Source organism: Phocoena phocoena, chromosome X (assembly GCF_963924675.1).
Source record: "Phocoena phocoena chromosome X, mPhoPho1.1, whole genome shotgun sequence".
Lineage (NCBI taxonomy): Eukaryota > Metazoa > Chordata > Mammalia > Artiodactyla > Phocoenidae > Phocoena > Phocoena phocoena.
In genome coordinates, this window is record NC_089240.1 from 16,778,533 (window position 1) to 16,801,381 (window position 22,849).

At 36.1% G+C, this 22,849-nt stretch overlaps 1 protein-coding gene and 1 non-coding gene across 3 annotated transcripts in view; both read right to left on the reverse strand.

Annotated features, from left to right (window-relative positions):
• The window catches only part of RPS6KA3 (ribosomal protein S6 kinase A3), a 105,458-nt gene that overhangs the window by 9,939 nt on the left and 72,670 nt on the right, over positions 1 to 22,849 (reverse strand). The window contains exons 8-17 of one of the 2 annotated variants that reach the window (XM_065900546.1): positions 20,500 to 20,537; positions 20,122 to 20,264; positions 19,851 to 19,921; positions 11,050 to 11,138; positions 10,789 to 10,853; positions 10,610 to 10,712; positions 8,508 to 8,632; positions 6,772 to 6,897; positions 3,361 to 3,450; positions 1,247 to 1,405 (exon numbers count right to left, since the gene is read on the reverse strand). In XM_065900546.1, the coding sequence (XP_065756618.1) occupies positions 1,247 to 1,405; positions 3,361 to 3,450; positions 6,772 to 6,897; positions 8,508 to 8,632; positions 10,610 to 10,712; positions 10,789 to 10,853; positions 11,050 to 11,138; positions 19,851 to 19,921; positions 20,122 to 20,264; positions 20,500 to 20,537 (1,009 nt within the window). The remainder of the gene's footprint in view (positions 1 to 1,246; positions 1,406 to 3,360; positions 3,451 to 6,771; positions 6,898 to 8,507; positions 8,633 to 10,609; positions 10,713 to 10,788; positions 10,854 to 11,049; positions 11,139 to 19,850; positions 19,922 to 20,121; positions 20,265 to 20,499; positions 20,538 to 22,849) is intronic. The other variant, XM_065900547.1, reaches the window with a different exon arrangement.
• LOC136143190 (U6 spliceosomal RNA) lies at positions 12,306 to 12,412 on the reverse strand. Its single transcript, XR_010657885.1, has one exon. It is a non-coding gene; the product is annotated as a U6 spliceosomal RNA (small nuclear RNA).

A 22,849-nucleotide genomic window follows, 5' to 3' on the forward strand; every position in this document is an offset into this window, starting at 1 on the left:
TGTCTTTCCTCCATCACCAAATTTTGAGTCTATGTTCTAATCAATAACCTCAGTTTTAGGTCCTAACATCCGGAACACTATTTCTCCAGACCATTTTAATAACTAATTACTGCTGAGGCACTGAGAAAAGAACATAGAAGAGTTAGATGATTGCAAACTCACAAATTCTTCAGTGAAAACTGAGTTCTACCAATTTCCAATCCCAGTACTAGGCAAATCTTGAGCAGCTACAAGTCAAGAAGCTCTAGAATTAAATTAACACATTTCATTTGTTAGCTTCTAGGGGCAAAGAAAACGAGAATAACGTACTGAAAATAAACTCCTTAAGAAGAGATCTCTTATTCTTTTCTTGTTTCCCATTCCTCTTCACTCCTCTGCTGTCCTCCTTTCCTTCCTCCCCTCATCTCTCCTTTGTTCCCCTTCCCTCCCAGACTTCTCTTCTTTTAAAAATATGATTTTTTTTTGCCACTTACTAAAAATCTATATGCAGGAAGAAAGGAGGAAAGCATCCACCATCCAGAAACCAGGTGGCTATTTGGCCTCATCTGTTTGAAGGATTTCCTTTTATAAGTGAATACAACCCATGACTCTCTGGTTCACTTCTAAACTCAAAATGGGCCCAGTTCTCAAAAGTACACAGTGGCCTAGCAAAAACGGTGCTACATCTTCCAGGTCACAAAATCTCACTCACTTCTTGGGAAGCATAAAAATGTAATGTTTATAAACAAGCTAAAATTTCAAAGTAGAACTTCAAGCTCATGACATGTACACACTGCTATATTTAAAACGGATAACCATCAAGGACCCACTATATAACACAGGGAACTCTGCTCAATATTATATAACAACCTAAATGGGAAAAAAATTTGAAAAAGAACAGATACATTTATATGTATAACTGAATCACTTTGCTGTACACCTGAAACTCTCACAACATTGTTAATCAACTATACTCCAATATAAAATTAAAAGTTAAAAAATTAAATTAAATTAAAAAAAGAAAGAAACAAAAAAGAATTTCAAGCTCAATGGGAGAAGTCTACATAGAGGAAGAACAGTAGGATAATTAAGCTAATATATTTTTCATTACAGGCATAAACTAACTTCTACCTTTGTAATTTCAGCTCAAACATTAAGAAAGAAAAGGTAAGAAAAAGAGTATTTGGTATTTTATACCAAATTTTATAAGACATTATATATATATGTGTGTGTGTGTGCATATATGTAAAACATTAAAAAGACTTACCCCTTGTGCGTGAAGATATTCAACAGTTTTGGTTATAGTAAACAGGACAGCACTGGCCTCTCGTTCAGAGAAAAATTTCTGTCTAAGAATTTTATCCAGCAATTCACCCCCTTTCATAAGTTCTGTCACTACATACACATATTTTCCATCATCATATACCTGTAACATTTAACAGCAAAATGTAAAAAATTATGTGAAGCTTTACATGTGCTCAGCACACAGTTTGGCATAGTAAAGGAGAAATTAAAACTCACTTTACATACAAGGAAAATTTTACTTATCACAACCAATGAAGGATATAAAATTTGCAAACCATTTTATACACATAAAGATATTAAAATAGGAATTGATGAGACTGAATGTCAGAAAAATAACCTTTAGTTTCCTTCTGTGAACCTTAACTCATGGCAATCAAAATAAGTATGGGTATGGTATCCGAAGGGGCACTGAACTTCTGCTCTTAGGGTGTGCTCTTCTTGATCTTTCTACCTACTAATGATGAGAGGGACTGGTAGAAAGACATGCTGCTGTGATCTTCCTGGAACTTCTGCAACTGCAGAACTTCTGTATTTATACATACAGTACAAAGAATTATTCTGGTTTTGATTAAATCGAAAGACAAGCTGTGGCAAGAACTAAGTAGGAAGATTAAGTAGCAAAGAGAAATTCCATTCAACCACGCAGAAGCATACCAATTTACTCCTAATGTCGAAAAAGAAAGCTCACTGTAATTTTGGATTTGTACTCTAGGCAATCCCAAACTGAAATAACCCTCTCCTTAAACTTCAGGCCCTTTTATTCCCCTCTTCTCATAGAGTTACTGCACACTTCTGCTTAGCTCCCTAACAGGTACCATGTATTAGGGCCCCAAATATAGAGAAAACAAGGTACCTGCCCTCAAAGTTTTTATTCTAGTAGGGAGAAACAGACATAGAAATAAGAGTTTAAAAAAATGTTGGAGATGCTGTAACAAAAGTGGGGATAATTTTAGAGACTTTGGAATTTGAAATGAAGGAAGGAGCAAAGATGTAAAAAATAGCAACAGCTTAGGGAGTTCCCCAGGAAAGGCTGAGAGAAAGTGTTTTCTACATTTCCTTTTTAATTTACTTGGCTGGATTCTTGGAGGTTATATTAATTAAAGAGTCACTTAAGTGAAACATTTAATGGGACTAAGTTAACATTCTCCTCTAACAATGAACAGTGATAAATTATTCTGAGGAAATTAGAGTTTCAGTTAGGAAGGAGAAGGGAGGATAAACGTTGGAATTCACAGAACCTCAGAGGTGAAAGGTACCTTAGGAGTCCTCTGGCTTAGCTGGCTACATGACACCTCTGGTCTACAATACCCAGACACGGCCTTTCAGCCTATGTGGGCACCCTGAGCAAGAGAGGACTTAATGCTGCCTGAGGAGTTCGCACCCTTTGCCAACACCTCTGTTATGATGAAAGCTATAAGTAGCAGGGAAAGGAAACTTCACTTGTCTGGGGGGTGGTGATGGGCAGGGCAGGATTCCTGAAGGAAGTAACGCCTTAGCTAAGTCTTAGTTGTGTGGTGGTTAGCCAGGCAAAAAAGGGAAATGGCATTCTCAATTGAGTGAATCATAAATTCAAAGACAGAGCAGCAGAACAAAACGAGGCATGTTAAGAAAAATTTGTACATACTTGAGCATGGCTGGAGCATAGGGTGTGTGAGGAAGTGTGAAAACTACTACAGATGGAGGAATGCAGGGACCAGAGGTGATGGGGAACATGAACTGTAGGCAGGGAAGTAACATGGTTAGATATAAGGGACAGCTCTCTCTGGCAGTACTGTGGAAGACAGTTTGGGGAGCCTGTGGAGCCTGAGACTTGTCAGTCCTGAACATAATTAATACCCAAGTGTTCCAGTAAATACTGATATTAAAAGCAATAATGTAATACTTTTTTTCCTTAAAGGCAGAAAAATTAACTAAACATTTTTCTCTATAACTGGAATTATGCTATATATGTTGGCCTCTAATTTATTTTTTTTACTCACTATATCGAATTCTTTGTCTACCACATGATATTTGAAAACATTCCAAATATGAGTTAGACAACTGAGTCAAATGATCTACGTTAAAGAATCTACTTACATCCTTTAGAGTAATAATGTTTGGATGTTGTCCATAACGAAGAAGAATTTCAATTTCTTCTGTAGGGTCTCTCTTGCTTTTATCAATAATCTAAAAGGCAAATATTTATCATAAAATCTCATGAACTATACAGTATAAACGTTAAGTATTTACAACTACAGGCTTAGGTGTTATTTTGTGTAAACACTGTATTTATAAGCCATTTATCAACCATTTTTATTCAAGTACCTGGCCAGACTGTCTAATCAAAATTTGAAAGCCAGTCTTGATATAGATGGCAAGGCTGTAAAGTAAACTCTACGCCATGAGTCACATTCAAACCAGGTCTGTCTAGTTTAAGTTTTTAGCAAGTTTAGGATTTAATAAAAACTCAAAAGCCTCAAGAAAAGGTACCAAGAACACAGTTAACATATCTTTCTTCCAGCCTTCAATGTCTTACACCTTTGGGAACGCAGTTAACTTTAAAAAAAAACAAAAAGAAGATTTATTTATTTGTTTATTTTTGGCTGTGTTGGGTCTTCGTTGCTGTGCGTGGGCTTTCTCTAGGTGCGGCAAGTAGGGGCTACTCTTCATTGTGGTGCGCGGGCTTCTCATCGCGGTGGCCTCTCTTGTTGCGGAGCACGGGCTTCAGTAGTTGTGGCACGTGGGCTTCAGTAGTTGCGGCTAACAGGATCTAGAGCGCAGGCTCAGTAGTTGTGGCACACGGGCTTAGCTGCTCTGCAGCACGTGGGATCTTCCTGGAGCCGGGCTCAAACCCGTGTCCCCTGCATTGGCAGGCAGATTCTTAACCACTGCACCACCAGGGAAGCCCTCAGTTAACTTCTAACCCCTATCAATACAGATAATTAAGAGCAAGATGTATTTATAATATCACCGTTAGCATTTGTTTATTGAATTTACTTTCTTTAATAAAATGCTTCAATGGAATATCCCATCAGTTGTAAGCTACTTATAAAAAATTAATAGTTATGTAGAACAAACTTTATTTTTGAAGCTAGGAAGAAAGCTAAGCAGAATACCATACCTAGAATTCTACTTGGCTAGAATGAAGTTTAATTATTACAATAAAGCCCTTAAAAATACTAATTTAGCTTTCCAACTCTTTTATGTCACCTGCTTCTTAAAAATACTTCTGTTAATGTTTTAATCTGTTAAAGTAACATTATATTTTTAAAAAGGCAACAAGGACTTCCCTGGTGGCACAGTGGTTAAGAATCTGCCTGCCAGTGCAGGGGACACGGGTTCGATCCCTGGTCCGGGAAGATCCCACAAGCCGCAGAGCAACTAAGCCCGTGCACTACAACTACTGAGACTGCACTCTAGAGCCTGCGAGCCACAACTACTGAAGCCTGCGTGCTCTGGGGCCCATGTGCCACAACTGCTGAAGCTCGCACGCCTAGAGCCCATGCTCCGCAACAAGAGAAGCCACTGCATTGAGAAGCCCACACACCGCAACGAAGAGTAGCCCCCGCTCGCTGCAACTAGAGAAAGCCTGTGTAGCAACGAAGACCCAATGCAGCCAAAAAAAAAAACTGGAAAAAAAAAAAAAAGAAAAGGCAACAAGTTTTCCTTTCATTTCATCCAAAATGTAGTCTGAAATAAATTTTGTGACCTTCATACTTTCAGTTTTAAAACAGCTTAGTAATTATGTATGCAATAAATACCCAAACGCTTCAGCATCCTAGGAAAGAGCTTGCAACTCTCAATATGAGCCAAATCTGCTATCTGAAATGGATTTAGTTGTGAAAACAGTTCTTTATTTGGAGAACAGGTAAGTCAAACGTACAGGCGTCCACTGTGATCAACTGCAAATGATAGTGCAGAATCAGGCAAATGGATGATTAAGAGGAAAGGTACATGGAATAGACATGCTGACTCAAGGGAGATGATTTGGGGTTAGTCTTTTGAAAACCAGAACACATTGGGAGGTTTTATTTTATTTTTTAAAATTTATTATTTACTTATTTTTTGGCTGCATCACATGGCTTGTGGGATCTTAGCTCCTGGACCAGGGATTGAACCCGTGCTCCCTGCAGTGGAAGCGTGGCATCCTAACCACTGGACCACCAGAGAATTGGGGAGGTTTTATTTTGGGCAACATTCTCTCTGATCTGCTAATCTTGAGCCCAGCTTACATTATATCCATAACTCTGCTTGTGAATCTTAGATATGTAGTAATTTCAGTAGAATCAAGTGCTGGGATTGGTTTTAGGGATCTAATTTAAGTCACAAGAATCCACATATAGCTGGAGGATGTTCTCAAGGTTTTGGTATACTGCTCCTGGTTTCTATAATTTGAAGGAGGCCTCAGGACACTTCTGCTTTTTTCTGATGTGTTTATGGAGGCAAGATACATTCTTAGATTGCCTACCAAGTACATTATTCACATTCTCTCCTTTCATGTGTGCAGTTTGAAAATTTCTATGTACCCCACATTTCACTGAGTAGAGGAGCAAATTAAAATGTATTTCTATGGTTCATCCTTTTAACTGACAGAATGCCTTACAGACACTGATGACTTTTTAGAACAATTACATCCAAGTTTAAAAAAGCAGCAACCATTTTTGGGTGTGTCCTCCCAGATATTTGCTATGCATACATAAAGCACATTTATTTTTACTTTTACACAGTAAAATCATACTAGATCTAGATAAACGGACAGATTGGTGGAAGGATAGAAGTAATAATAATTAATGCCACTTTCCCCACTAACTAAACACGAGCTACCCATAGTTATAGACTAGTTCTAAGGCTCAAATTAAGTTGAAAGCTTTAGACATTACTTGAATTGTTTGTGATGGGAGAGCAGAGGCATCCAACTCAAGAAGTGAAAAGGCAGAAACTTGAATATAGTATTTGTTCACTTATAACTAAAGGTTTGGACTCGAACTTTATTACAGAGGTATGTGCGTTGGTTTTTGGCTTAGAAAATCTTTACTGTCTTAGGATGCTTGACGAACTTAAAACAGCTAATGATAATATATTTTATGACAGTGGTTCTTATTCTTTTATTGGTTCACAGATCCTTCTAAATGTGAAAGATGGTATGAACATTTTTGCCATAAAAATGTAAACATACAAAATTTGGCATATAATTCCGAGGAACTCCCTGACATCTTGACCATAAACGAGGGACTTCTGAGAGTACACGGGGTGCTACTAAAAACCAGGTCAGGTGTAAAGTGGTACTGCCCTCCACAAACTGGATGTATGCTGCCTTACCTTTTGAGCTCATAGGAGGATCTATGGTTCCAGATTAAGATCCCTGAAGATCACTAGCCAGACATTTAAATCACCTTACCTTTTTAAAACAAAAGGCACACTTACCAAAGAAGACTATAATTTTTAACTGGTACTAGCATGCATGAATAAGAACTGTCAGAGGTGCATTTGAAATCTAAAAACACTTACCTTCACTGCAAACTCCATGTTTGTGGCTTTATGTATACATCTCTTGCAAACGGAGTAGGAGCCAACCCCAATATCTTCTTTTACTTCATATCCATCAGTAAACTGAATACTGTTCCTGTGTAACTGCTACAAACACAATTATAAATTGATGAAGAGCCCTGTAATGACTTTGGTACATTACATAATAGGGAAACATGTTACTCAGCATGCATTATTGGCCTTAACTATAAATATAAATGAATTTAGTAAAAGTAAAAATGAAATTTTCTGCATATATTCTTCTACAACTGTGCATTTCTGAAGTGTCTACGATACAATGCACAGCAAGAAATATGCCTTTAAAAAAGGCTTATGTTGAAAAGAAAAAACTGAATATGTACAACAAGAAACACAGAGCTACATGATAAGGGGCCGACAGCCTTGACAGTGGTTATGCCCCATTCTACTCCCCAAATGGCTATAGGTCTTTGAAATACCTTTGCAAACGGGGAGACATTTGAAACCTCTGGTATAGAAGAAAAGATTTAGGAGGATTCAGAATTAGAACATCTGGATTCTTCTCTCCGATGCACCACACAGAAATCATAAACATACATTCTAGAGAATTCATCACATGCTTGTCATAATAAAAGGGACAGACTATTTCAACATGAACTTTGTTCAAAAAACAGTGCTTAAATTGGTTTTCTAGAAAGTGGAAAGCAAGATAACTGACTTGTGAAAAAAACTTTAGCGCAAAAGCAACTTAATCATCAAGCAAATTCAAGCACTAAGTATACCCTAAAAACAATTCAGTGCTTCAAAAGATATATCTAGTTCCCTCTATGATTAAGAAGATGAATTTAATTTATCTTTCCATGATACTACGATGGGAAGAAATAAATCTAATGGTTTGTACTATTTGTGTTCCTCTAATAACATTTAATTTAGCAGTGCAGTCGCCTGCTACAAACACACACACTCAGAAACCTGCTTCTGTAGCTCCTTTTTCTCCCACTGTGATCAACAGATGGGATAAGGAGGGAGGTACCCTAAGGCAGTACCCATAACCATTTCTTCCTAATGACAATGGGGCTCCAAAAGAACAAGGACACAAATCTTGGAAAACTTAAAATTTAAGTTTATTTTTATTTCTTATATATTTCTATGGCAGAGGTTGGCAAACTATGGCCTGTGGGCCAAATCTGGTTCACTACCAGTTTTTGCTAAACAAAGTTTTATTGGCACACAGCCATGTTCATTCATTTACATACAATCTATGACTGCTTTTGTGCTACAACGGCAGAGTTGAGTAGTCGCAACAGAGATCCATAGAGCCTACGAAGCCTCAAATATTTATTATCTGGTCCTTACAGAAAAAGTCCGCTGACCCCTGTTCTAAAGTATCAGTGAACTAGGAGACCTCAGCTCACCACAGCTGATCTAACAGAGACAGAGGATGAAACAAATTAGGCCCAATAAACATTCTAAGGCACAGGAGACGAGAGACAAGATGGTGAAACTTATCTCAACTCTCTTAGAATTCTACTTTCAAGTCAGATAGGTATCCAGGATTCTGGCTCATGCAACCTTTTCAAAGGTATATGAAAGGAGTTTCTAAGAGTAATGTCAATGATATAAAATGTATTTTAAGCTGCTCACTTAAGGTCAGCAGATCAAATCTAACATAATTATCCACACAATGAACTGTATCTTACAACACTTCAAATTTAAAATTACTTAAGACATTCACTCACCTGAACAATTGAGTGCACACCAACTGTCTGCATAGCTTGGCTTTCATCATCTGAGGTAATAGCTACAAAACTAAACCCCCGAAAAAGCTGATGTGCATTAGCACTAGGTGGAATGCCAGGTGAATCTGAAAAGAATAATAAATTACTAAGAAAGTAATTGCTTTGAAAGGTAATTAAGGGAAGAATTGTCAACATTATGACCGTTCTCACTTATTCTGGAATTCCACTTCTCAGGTATCCAGTGTTTCCAGGATAACTAAGTAAGGCACTGTATCAGATCTGTCCTGATGGCTTATTGCCATCAAAACTCTAACATCCTAGTCCCTCAGAGCCCAGAAAATTGCTAATTCATTTGAAGAATATACTAAATTAATGAATTACTGGGTTAATATATTCTAAATTAGCACTGTCCCAAAGACTTTCCTGCAGTGATGGAAATTTTCTTTATCTGTGCTGCCCAATACAGTAGCCCCTAGCCACATGTAGCTACTGAAAATTCGAGATGTGGTTAGTGTGACTAAGAAACAAAATTTTACATTTTAATTAATTTAAATTTAAACAGCCACATATGGCTACCGGCTACCACATTGGACAGTGCAGCCCTAAATAATAACCTAACAATGCTATGGCTCCTGGTTAGGGGGAGATATAAGGTTGATCTGCAGATAATTTAGGAGAAAGGGATTTAGTCCAGTGGTCTCAATACATAATGTCAGAATCTAGAAATCTAAACTGAAGATAAAATTATTATACATGTAAAAGATCAAATTTATATATATATATATATATATATATATATATATATATATATATACACACACACACACTAGGACAATCACAGTACGTAGTCCTTAAAATGTTTTATGACGTGACATGTATTGTTATTCAAATTATTTATGTGGAATCTACTGGCATTAACAAAAACAGAAAAATACTTTCACAATATAGTTAATGCTCACTAAAAAAGAAATAATACAAGTATAATAAATATGTTATTCATAAATATAAACATACAATTAGGCATACTAATATTTATAAACATACTATAAAGGCTAAAGGCAAGCAAAAAACAGGTAAATCTACTTAAACATCAACTCCACATAAAGTTCTCTTTTAATATCAGCTTGATATTCTCAGCAATATATATTGTTTAGTGAATTCTACGTCAATGTGACAGAATTATACTGAAGACTTCTGCTAAGAGAACCTATCTGGGCAGAATATAATATAGAACTGCTCTATTCTAAGATTTTTTCCTCTATCAGGACAAATTGTATTGAGAAAGAAAAGTAAAACATTACCATATATCATCAGTTCTATGCATATCACTGTCTATACATTTGATAAAATTCTGTTCATGTGTTAATCCAAATTTCTAAGGCTGCCTTACAAAAATAAACACCCATCATTGCTTAATATAGATTGTTAGACTTTTGGCTGTAAAGCTTTATAGCAAGGTTTGAATGATACACTCTATGGGAAATACACGCAAGTACATTTTCTATTTATTTGCTTGTCAGTGATAAACCTGGGATCTGATACACCTAAATGAGAGAACATTAGAGTGAAAAACACCATTATGTATAATACACACACTAATGAATGAAATACAACTTACCATTTCAAAGATCACTTCTCTAATAGTCACTGTTTGTGCAATTTTAGGATAAAGCCTGATACACGATATGAATCATTTTGAAGTTATCACACCTCACATGAAGTTTAAGTTATGCTTGGGATTTGAACTTTGTAAGTACTTCCAGAATACCATATAATATTAGAATTTTAAAGGGCACTACTTATGCTGTGGTATTTCATGTGAACATAGCTACAGGTAAATAAACGCACAACCAAATAATTTTTTCACACAAATTGTATGGAAGTTTAAGGTACAACATAATTTGCTAAAAGATTTAAGAAGGATCTTGACTTCTATAAAATGCTATAAAGGATTTACTAATGATCTAGTTATTACAGCAGGGGTAGTGTATGAAGGGAAGAAATGAGGACAGTATATAGAGTTATACTAGATAAGATTTTCTGATTGAACAAGAAAAAAAAGTACATTGCCTTATATTTGGGTTTTCACGTTTTCTCCTTACCTTTGGGAGTTTTCGCAGTAAACTCAGGATCAAAATAGAAAGTATCTTCAGGCCTGCCAGTTGCAGGTTTAAAAGGTGGATGAATTTCTCTTCTATACAGTTTCTGGAGGAAAAATGAGAGACTTAGACATGTGTTAATTATAAAAAAAATTTCAAGCAAGCTTTCATTCTATACTTACATTCCAGTCTATTGTTGAGAAAAATGAATGTCTTTTAATTTCTTCAACTCCATCTGGTCCTGCGCCTATCAAAAATTGACTAGTTTTGATTAAATGGTAATTTTATTTCAAGGATAAATATATATATTGTTTATTCAGTCTTCACTTTTAACATTTGTCCTACTATTTCATAATCCCACAACAAACACAAATATCCATCTCCCCCCTAGAAAACAAACACCAACAAACACACAAAAGAAACAAATTAATTAAAAATTTTACCTAATCTGTTTGCAGGATTTCGTTTGAAAAGCATTCGTAAAAGACTCTGGGCTTCAGGACTCAAAAACTGTGGCATCCCAAGTTTGGCTCTAAATAATAAATCCATATATTTTATGTTTTGGAGGTATCTGTATTTTATTTTTAAAATAAACTTTTAATTTTAAGATAATTATGGATCCCAAATCAGAAATAATACAGAGAGAGCCTACGTACCCTTTACCCAGTTTCCCCCAGTGGTAACACCTTACAAAACTGTAGTGTGATATCACAACCAGGATATTGACATTGACACAATCCACTGATCTCATTCAGATATCTCCAATTTTCATTGCACTTATTTGTGTGTGTGTTTAGTTCTATGCCATCTTTTAAATTGAAGTATAGTTGATTTACAGTATTACATTAGTTTCAGGTGTACAGCATAGTGATTCAGTATTCTTGCAGATTATATTCCATTTTAGGTTATTATAAGATAACGGCCATAATTTCCTGTGTTATATTGTACATCCTGTTGCTTACTGATTTTATACATAGTGGTCTGTATCTGTTAATCCCACACCCCTAATTTGTCCCTCCCCCCGCTTCCATCTCCCCTTCGGTAACCGTACGTTTGTCCTCTGTGAATGTTTCTGTTTTGCATATACATTCATTTGCATTATTTTTTGACTCCACGTGTAAATGATATCATACAGTATTTGTCTTTCTCTGTCTCAGTTATCTCACTTAGCATAATGCCCTCAAGGTCCATCCACATTGCTGTAAATGGCAGAATTTCATTCTGTTTTATGGCTGAGTAATATTCCATTGTGTGTGTGTGTGTGTGTGTGTGTGTGTGTGTGTGTGTGCGCGCGTGTGCGTGTGTATGCCAAATCTCCTTAATCCAATCATCTGTTAATGGGCACTTGGGGTGCTTCCATGTGCTGGCTATTGTAAATTGTGCTGCTATGAACACTGGGGTGCATGTATCTTTCTGAATTAGTGTTTTCCCATCAACAGTGTACAAGGGTTCCCCTTTCTCCACATACTCCCCAAAATGTGTGCTATTTTTTTGGCCACACCGCGCACCTTGCGGGATCTTAGTTCCCCAACCAGGGATTGAACCTGGGCCCTCGCAGTGAAAGTACGGAGCCCTAACCACTGGACCGCCAGGGAATTCCCATCCAACATGTGTTATCTGTAGACTTTTTTTTTTAAACATCTTTATTGGAGCATAATTGCTTTACAATGTTGTGTTAGTTTCTGCTGTATAACAAAGTAAAAATATGGAATGCTTCACGAATTTGCATGTCATCCTTGCGCAGGGGCCATGCTAATCTTCTCTGTATCATTCCAATTTTAGTATATGTACTGCCAAAGCGACCACTATTTGTAGACTTTTTGATGATAACCATCCTGACAGCTGTGAGGTGAAGTTCTATGCCATTTTATTACATTTCTAAGTTCCTGTATCCACCACCACAGTAAAGGTACTGAACAGTTCAACACCAAAAGAATCCCTCAAGTGGCTCCTTTATAACCACACCCACCTCCCTCCCTCCCCAATTCCTAACCTCTGGCAACCACTAATGTATTCTCCATTTCTATAATTTTGTCATTTTAAGAATGCCATGTAAATGGAACCATACAGCATGTAACTTTTTTCATGCAGCAGAATTCCCTTGAGATTCATCCAAGTTGTTGTATTAATAGTTCATTCCATTTATTTATTTATAGATAATAGATCTATCTATTATATTATTTATTTGGTTGCACCGGGTCTTAATTGCAGCACGTGGGCTCCTTAGTTGCTGCTCCAGGGCTCCTTAGTTGTGGCAGGTGGGGGTCCTTAGTTGCGGCTCACGGGCTCCTTAGTTGTGGCTTGCTGGCTCCTTAGTTGCAGCACATGAACTCTTAGTTGTGGCATGCATGTGAGATCTAGTTCCCTGACCAGCGACTGAACCCGGGCCCCCTGAATTGGGAGCATGGAGTCCTATCCACCGCACCACCAGGGAAGTCCCAATAGTTCATTCATGTTTATTGCTAAGTAGTATTCCATGACAAGGATATTCCACAGATTATCCATTTATCTGTTGAGGGACATTTGGATTGTGTCCAGTTCGGGGCTATTATGAATAAAACTGCTATGAGTATTTGGGTCTAGGTTTTTGTGTGAACACAGAATGTTAGCCCCAAATCTTCTAATGAACTTTTTCATTTTTCAGAATTTTGTAAAAAGCACTACTGTAAAAGTAAGATCATCTGAGTCTTAGTTCTGGGTCTGTTACTAAGAACTTTGTGACCTTGGGAAAGCCAATCCCCTTGAGCCTGTTACCAGTTCTTCATGAGCAAGGGGATTGGATGTTAGATTAATGGCTGCCAAACTGTAGACTTGGAACTCTTTCTCAACAGGAATTTAAGAAATCCAACATTTAAAACATTTAAAAGAACATGTGCTTCACACACCTATTTTTTCCCTCCCGTTCCCTTTAATAGCCCTCCAGGGAAGGGGAGCTGGTGGGAAAGGGGTCTGTGGAACATCTAAGATGTCTGTGGCACACAGTCTGAAAACCACTGGCCTGGATGAGCTTGAAGGTCTGTTTCACTTCTAATATATAATTTTACTCTTTTTCTCAACCTACAAATTAAGGAAACCATCCTGTAAGTATGAAAATAATAACAGTGCTGGAGAAAATGGCTAGCAGAGAAATTTCTATTTCAGAAATAGATCCATTTATTATTCAGTGAGTTGTTATTGAAGCTACTATGTGCTAGACACTGCTTAGGATACGGAGATAAAGACAGCCCCCACCCCCCCCACAATCAGTGGGGAAGACAGATATAGATAATGCTAGTACATTAAGAGACAAATTCAGAAGGACACATGTAAAGAGTGCTAAGGGAACAGTAGGGAATATCTATGTTAACATGGGAGATTGAAAAAGGCCTTAAATGCAATTTAAAGGTTGAGAATCTATTCGTTTGGCCAGTGTCCCCCAATATTTTACTAAATAATATTAATTTCCCTAGACACTTAGCAACAACAACAAAATATTTCATGATCCAGTGAGTTTGTGGAATGCTATCTATTATACCCCTTGTTAGAGACATAAAATAAAATACGTTGCGTATAAAAGGCCAATAAATTTAGAGTAATGAAATCAGTATTTTTCTAAACATTTGTTTTTAGCACCTCTTCTTCAGAGAATACCTATTAACATCTTGTAGAATTAGCATTCTGTTGAACAACAGAAACGAGGGGAAACACTGCCGTATTTGGTAACAGGAATATAGCAGAGGTCTTTAAACAGTGGACTAACGGACAAGATTTATTTTCAAGAGGGAACTCCAAGGGAAGTATAGAATGATCTGGAGTGGGAAGCGGTGGTAGGCAGTGAGCAATCTACTTAGAAGCTTGGCCCTATAGTGTGGGTAGGAGATCACCATGGGTAGGAGATCTGAGAACTGTAAGCAGTGCAATGCAGAAGGAAGGCTGGGACAGTGAAATAGTTCGGAGACTGAATTTGGTGAATAGCTTTGTATGCAAGAGAGGAAGAAATCAAGAACGATTTCTAGGTTTCTGGCTTAGGAGATAGGGTACATGGAAAAGCTGTTAATTGGGAATACAAGAAGAGGAACAGAACAGCGAACAAAGATAAATTTAGTTTAAAAATGTTAAGTCATGCAGGTGAGTAAATGGAAATAAAGATCTGGTGCCTGGTAAATTAAGGTAAGAAAGAGTGATTTGGGAGTAATTAAAATGTTCAATAGTTATTGGAAAGACTGGTGCCAGTCAGGAAAGTGAGTCCAGGAGGGGAGAAAAGCATATCAGAGATGGAACACTGGGTAACGAGAACATTTAAAAGGTGGTCAGAAAAAGAACCATTTGGGCATTAAAAATAATGAATGCAATTGGCTGAATCACACTGATTAGTAAATCCCATGACTTCGTTATAGTGAAAAAGGAAAAGGAAAAAGTCAAAACTAACATAAAAACCCAACTCATCGGACATCACGCCCACTGGGGCTCATCTTGTTTGAGCCTCATTTCAAGGTAACTAAATAGCCCTAGTTGATGAGGAAAAGCTCATTGCTTTGGAAAATACCAGCTAATAAGTGAAGGAATAACAGTAATAGAAAATACACAATTTAAAATCCCTAATAAAATAACTGTTTCAAGTAATGATTATCAGTGGATGAAACTATTAGATGAAAACCTGACAGGGAACTTTACAATGGAGGGATCAGCTGTAACCATGGGAATTCATCACTTAAAGTGGGGCAACATGGTGCTGTAAGCCTCCTGATATGATGCAATAGGGTGCAAAAGCACGAGCTATGAAATAATGTTGCCAAAAAAGTTTAACCAAAAACAGGATAAAGTAACAAGTGAAAAAACATCACAAGGAGAATAAAAAAACTTCACACTCCTGGGAAAAGACTAATTATTATGTAACCATGGTAACAAGAGAGGCACCAGAACCATTCAATTGATCAAAGACTACTTGCCTAGGTGAACAGAGTTTTTTGTTTTTGCAAACCAACGAATCAGTAACTGCTCTTCATCTGTGAAAATTAGCCAAATAAGAATGAACTGACGCCAATAACCACACCTGAGTGCCAAGAGTCCCACCCAAGTAACCATACTTACAGATGATGTCAATTCATTTTAGGCCCTGAAAACCTGCCAATTCTTGAACTCCACCCTTCCCCAAAACCCTATATAAGAACAATGGTCTACTCTGCTTGGAGAGATTCTACTGGACCAGCACCGCTTTCCCTACTATAGTAAGCAATACAATCACCTTTATGCTTTTTGTTTCAGATATTAAGAAGTGGTCTCATCTTTTAACAAGATAAATTCAGAAAGTAAAATTCTATAAAAGTGACATGGTTTCTACAAGTAAATGGCAGGGGAACAACAGGGGTACACTGTTCTAGATGAACAGAAGCTGAAGAAATACAACGAAAGGATACGTGCAGACTTGATTTGGGATACAGTTTTGGAGAAAACCTGAAAAATCTGGTTAAGGATTGGTATTAGATGACTATTACCAGTTTACATAAGAAAATATCCATATATTTTAGCAATGCAAACTGCAGTAGGTGAGAAATGACATGTCTGGAATGCTTAAACTATTTCAGTAAAGAAGAAAAAAAGAAAGGAGGAATAGACAAAGCAAATGTGGCAAAATCTTTATGACTGTTGAATGTGGGTGATTGGTATACGTATGTTCACTGTATTATTCTATTTTTGCGAATTTACCCTTGAAATTTTTCATAATTAAAAAGAGAAAAGCAGGCAGAGAAGGAATGGTCAAGCAAAAGAGACCAAAAGAGGAATGGCTAGAGAGGTGGGAGAAGTAGATGAAAGTAGGAAAAACGAAGGGGGGAGGGGGTGGCCAGCAGTGTCAAATACTCCTCAGAGAGACCTTCCTTAAATGTCTCATCTAAAATGATTCCTGCCCCTGCCCCTTCCCTCACACTTCAAGAGTACCCTGGTTTATTATCCCCACTGCTCCTATTACTACAGGAAATTATTATATTTATTTGTTTAAATATTAATTCCTTGTCTCCCCCACTAGAATGCAAGCTCAGTGAGACCACAGAAGATCTTGTCAGTCTTGTTCACATTGCATCCTAAGCACATATAGAAAGACCTCAATCATCTGTTGAATGAATTGCGTGAACAAATCATACAAAGAGTCACCTTTCTGACAATCTGCCACTAGTTTAAGCAACCAGGAAATTACTGATGACCATAGTGAGAGAATGGAGCCGCTCAATGGAGCGGCAGAAATGAATGACAAACAGGCTATGGGATAAAAGCAGCCAAAAAAAAAGTAAGAGAAAGCACAGACCACTCTTTAAAGAGGCTTTTTGTTGAAAGAATGCAGGAAGATGCTGCAGAAACTTGAAAGATAGGCCAAGTCAAAGAAATGGTTTGTTTTTCTCAACACTAAAGTGTGTCTATTAGCTGAAAGGAAGGGGCCAGAGTAGATGGAGTGATGAAGGTTCACTGAACATTCATTTGTATAGCAAATATGTTTCAATGTTTTTTATTGTGACGAATAACATAAAGTGCAAAAAACAAAACCAAACCTCCCAAATCTAAAACCAAAGTACACAGCTCCATGATTGACCACAAAGTGAACAGTCATCTGGCCAAGAAATATAACATTGCCAGAACCCCTCATCCAATGTAACTACTTTCCTGATTTTGCCACAGACTTCTGCCATCTAAATAGGGACCCTAAAAACTATGCTTTAGTTTGTCTGCTTTTAAAACTTTATAAATAGGATCATCTATGTAGTATTCATTCTTTTGTGTCTGAATTGCTTTTGCTCAACATTCTTGTGAGATTTACCCAAGTCATTGTATGTAACTGTGGTTTGTTCCTTTTCTTTGCTGTATAGCACACTACACCCACGGGCAAAAGGCTTCAGCCTATTTTTGTATGGCTTTTGAGCTACAAATGGTTTTTACATTTTAAAAGTGCTAGAAGCAAATAATAAACAATACAAATATGTGACAGAGACTGTGTGTGGCCTACAAAATCTAAAATATTTATAGTCAACCCCTGCTGTATTCCACTGTATGAATATACCACAATTTATTAGTCCATTCTTCTGTTAACAATCTAGTTTCTACCTTTTGGCTATTATAAATAATGCTGCTATAAATATCTGGGTACTTGTTTCTTGACGTGCAAGTACCTTGATGCATAAAAACTGGGTGCATGCCTAGGAACAGGATTACTGGATGAGGTTATACATGTATTGGACTTTAGAAGAAATGCCAAAAACTGCTTTCCAAAGAGGTTATATGAGTATTTACATTCCTTCCAGCTATGTATGAAAGCTGCCACTGCTCCACAGCCCGTCAGCACTTTGTATTGTCAGTCTTTGTACCCTTAGCTACTCTGGTGGGTATGTAGTTGTAGCTCACTGTGGTTTTAATTTGCATTTTCTGATTAATGAGGGCAAGCATCTTTTAATAAGCTTATTGGCCATAGGATGCTGTCTTTTTCTTATTGATTGACTGGAGTCCTTGACATATTCTGGAAACAAGTCCTTTGTTGGTTATATGTTATAAATTTCTTCTATTTTTTCAATGGAATATTTTGATGAGAAGTTATTAATTTTAATGTAGTAATAATTTATCAATCTTTTCCTTTATGGCTCATGCTTTTTGTGTTGAAAGACTACTTCTTCTACACCCAGGTCATGAAGATTCCTCCTATATTCTCTTCTAGAATCTTTCTGCCCTTTTCCCATATATATGTAAAAAAATATATATATATATTTATAATATACTTGGAAATGATTTGTGTATGGTGTGAGGTAGTTGTTTTATCTTTTTCTGTTTGAATATCATTTTTTCCAGCATGATTTACTAAAAAAGGGTGCTATTTCCCTACTGCTCTGCAATTTCCAATGGTTGTAAATCGAGTGTCCATATATGTATAGGTCTGCTACTGGCCTCTCAAGTCCATTGCACAATTCTATTTTCTATACTTGTTTTAATGCCATATTGTCCTAATTATAGTTATAGCAAGGCTTGATACTTGGTAAAGCAAGTCCTCCTATCTTGATATTCTTCAGGAGTGTTTTAGCTATTCTTGGTCCTTTGTATTATCATATAAGAATCAGTTTATTAAGTTCCACACAAAAAATTGTTAGGATTTAAATATGATTTGCACTGAAACTACAGTTATGCTGTCCAATATGGTAGCCACTAGTCACATACAGCCACTGAGCACTTGAAATGTGGCTAGCCCAAACTGTTAAGTGTAAAACCTGCAGTGAGTTTCAAATAAAAAAAATAATGTATCATGTCTCGATCATTTTTTAATGCTGATCACATGTTGAAATGATAATATCTTGGATATACTGGGTTAAATAAAATATATTACAATTAATTTTAGTTGTTTCTTTTTACTTTTTTAATGTTGCTACTAGAAAATTTAAAATTATGTATGGGGTTCACATTATATTTTTTTATTGGATAACACACATCCTTTATAACACTTAGGTCTGTCATAATGTGAATATGGTATAACCTTCCAAGTTACTTTGGTCTTTTAAAATTTCCTAGCATTTTCTAAGTTCTCTGCATAAAGTTCTTGCATAACTTCTGCTAGATTTCTCCCTAGGTTTGATTTTTTTTTTTTACTATTGTAAACAGTATCTTTTTTAAAAAATTCCGTTTTCTGTTGCTAGTATACAGACATGAAATAGATTTTATTTACTGACCCTTTATCCAGCAACTTTGCCAAGCTCTCATTAATTCCAAGGATTTATATGAAGATTTGGATTTTCTATGGACACAATCGTGTTAACTAAATAATGACAATTTTTTTTGGCCGTGCCGTGGGGCTTGCGGGATCTTAGTTCCCTGACCAAGGATCGAACCCAGGCCCCTGGCAGTGGAAGCATGGAGTCCTAACCACTGGACCACCAGGGAATTCCCAATAATGACAATTTTATTTCTGCTTTTTAAACCTTAAGCTGCACTTCTTTTGGATGCCTTACTTTACTTGCTAGTACCTCCAGGACAATGTAAAGAGAAATAGAATAATGGGCATCTTTTTCATATTCCAAATCTCAAAGGTAAAGCTTTCAATAGTAACATGAAGATAATTATGAGTATTCTAGATCTATGGGGTTTGCTCATATTTAAACCACATAATATTGATGTCATAATATCAATGAATTTCTTAGTTATTTCTTAGACGATAGCTAACACTCTAAAAATCTCATTTTTTAGTTTGAAGCATTTATTTTTAAATCTCATCAAAACACATCCACTAGGGAGTACTTACTTAAGAATCATAGTCATTGTTTCTTTTCGATCTTTTCCTTGGAAAGGTAGTGTACCAGTGAGCATCTCAAACTATAAAAAGGCAAAATAATCAGAGGTATTAGTCAGTAGGTATAAAATCTCAAGGCTAGAAGATAAAAAAGCAACATCTTAATTACAACCACATCTTCTAAAATTGCTATACAATAAAACAAGTGATTTATATTTCTACTATATTCACTAGTGAACTTCAAAAAAAAAAAAACAAACCAAAAAAACACCCCAAACCTTACCATTAACACACCGAAAGACCACCAGTCCGCACTCTGAGTATGACCTCGACGATTAACTACTTCTGGAGCCATGTATTCCACAGTTCCACAAAAAGAATATGCTTTCTTTTCATGGTCAATAGACTCTTTACTTAGGCCAAAATCTGCCAAAATAAATATCAAGTTCATAAATATCCTACAATAATTTGCACACGTAAAGTTTAAACTTTGAGTTCCAAAGTTTACATTAATAGTTCCAATATTTACATTAATTATTTAAAAATTCTAATTCAAGTTTTTAACACAATGTGTTACTTAATATTTATACCATGATCAACCTTAAAGGAAATTAATTATATAGAGTAGGAGAGACTATTTTAACAAAATGAGGATTTTTACCTGTTAACTTGATGTGACCTTCTTCATCAAGAAGTATGCTGAAAGAAAACAAAGTTAGAAAATCTTTTCAAACCATTAAAGAGAGATTTTTCGAAGCTAAAACTGAAATTACTTTGTTAAGTATCAGATCATCACATTCGTTCCAAAATATTGCTTTAGACTCTGAATAAAAAGGCGAAGGTAAAGGAGGAGAAAAATTATTTTTTTGGACACACGTATATAACGAATCCCAAAGGCAAAGACTTATAACTTGTATTAATGAGCCAGGGACACTTGAGAACTATGAGGAAAGGAACCAAGACCTATATTCTAAGTTGCTCTTAGTGCCTTTCTGCAGAGGTGGCCTAACTAGACTCCCTAGTGCTTGCACAATAGACAGAGGTCTGGACAGTTAAGTCAAAAGTGTTAGAGCTGTCATTTTAAAGGCATCTGACTCAATCATTCTTTACTAGCTTTTTTTCTTTTTCTTTCTTGGCTGTGCTGTGCAGTTTGCGGGATCTTAGTTCCCCAACCAGGGACTGAACCCAGGCCCCGGCAGTGAAAGCGATGAGTCCTAACCACTGGACCGCCAGGGAATTCCTTCCTAGCTTTTTTTCTGACACAACTTACACAATCCTCTTCTCCTCAACACACCTTCCTCATACTCCTTGTTCTTCTTGAACCATCACTACATTGTATATATTATCCAGTGTTTTCTCTCTTTTTCAGTAAACTGAGAGCTCCTTGAGACTTTGACCTTATTCATCTTGTAGCTCACTGTTCGGTAGAGCACAGATAAATAAGAAATGTATATTGCATGAATGGGGCCAGTCTACAAAGAGCTGATAGAGCATTCCAAAGAGTTTGGATTTCTTCTTAAGGGCAATGAAGATCATAAAAGGTTTACATGCATGGAAGGTAAAGATAATCAGATCTGCAATTTTAGAAAACAATTTAGAAGGAAAAATAAAGAATATTTAGTGTGCTCTTAGGTATGACTTATGATAAAGAACAACAACTGGAGAAGACACTCAAGTTTCTGGCTTTAGCAGATACTTGAGTGTAGAGTAAGGTCGTTAATTAAGGAGCTATAGAAAGGAGTTAAGTACTAAGCTGTTAAGCCAGTCACTGCATTTCTGGATGGGTATTTTAGTATACTGACTTGAAAGGTCAAGTAATAAGGTCAACTATTTCACTCATATTCAAAACTATTCCATAATATAGGCATTTCCTTACTTTTAATACATTTAATTCCTTTTAATTCCTTACTTTTAATTCTTTTAATTAACTAAAAAAATGTGCAAGCCAAATTTTGTTATAATAAAATTTTACTATGTCAAAAATACTACCAACCTTCCTATATCATCAGTTCAACTATGATTACAGTAACGTTTACCAGTGAGGGTAATTCAGTAGGGACACAGTGTTCAAGTCTCTTTCACTACAAGGGACTTGTTATGAAAAAAATACTGATCTTGATTATGCTTGACTAGAAAGCAGACCAACACATTTAGGGAATATAAAGGGAATTATCAGGTATGGTGGGAATCATCCTCCCTTCTGTCTAATCAATACCTGGAAGACAGTTCTAAAAACAAAACAAAACAAACCTCAAATCATTCTTGGTAATTTTGAAAAAATTTAAAAAGAAAACATGGCTAAAAGGGCATTACTTATACTTCCTATAGCAAGTGCTTTCTAAGATAACCATGCCCGTCCTTTATCTTTGAAAGAAAAAGTCAACTGTATTACTCTCAATAAGCGAAGTTCTCTTTCAATTATTAATAATTATTTTTAGCCATATTTATTGTAACAGAGTTCTAGTTTAAAAGGATCTGGAAAACCCCTTATAGTGAGTAAAACAATTGGTCTAAAAATTTAAATTTCTCCTAAGCTCTACATGATGATATCACTTGGATCATTTAACAATTAAATGTTATTTCAGTTTAATAGTGTAGTCTAGACATTTACGTGAAAAATCTCACTATAAGCAATCTTACCCACGTTAGATCTTATTTGATCTTTGAGACAGGATCCATGCTTTATATATAATTTTAAAACCAACATTAATACAATGGTCTACAATAAATACATTCAATTAAATGATATAAAACACGAACACATTTTTATTATGAATGTTTAATCTTATGTTCACAGTAAATTTTTCTTCTAAGGACTATATGCTTGAATATTCATTCTCACTAGGAATTATATTTTATGTTGTGATAGTTAGACATTGGGAAAATGATGAGAAAAACTCAGTCATTATCTGGGGAATAAAATCAGAACCATATGAAACTTATCCAAAAACAAAATACCTGAAAAACAAACGTAAAATATGAAAGTATAACAATTTCTAAATGATCACTTA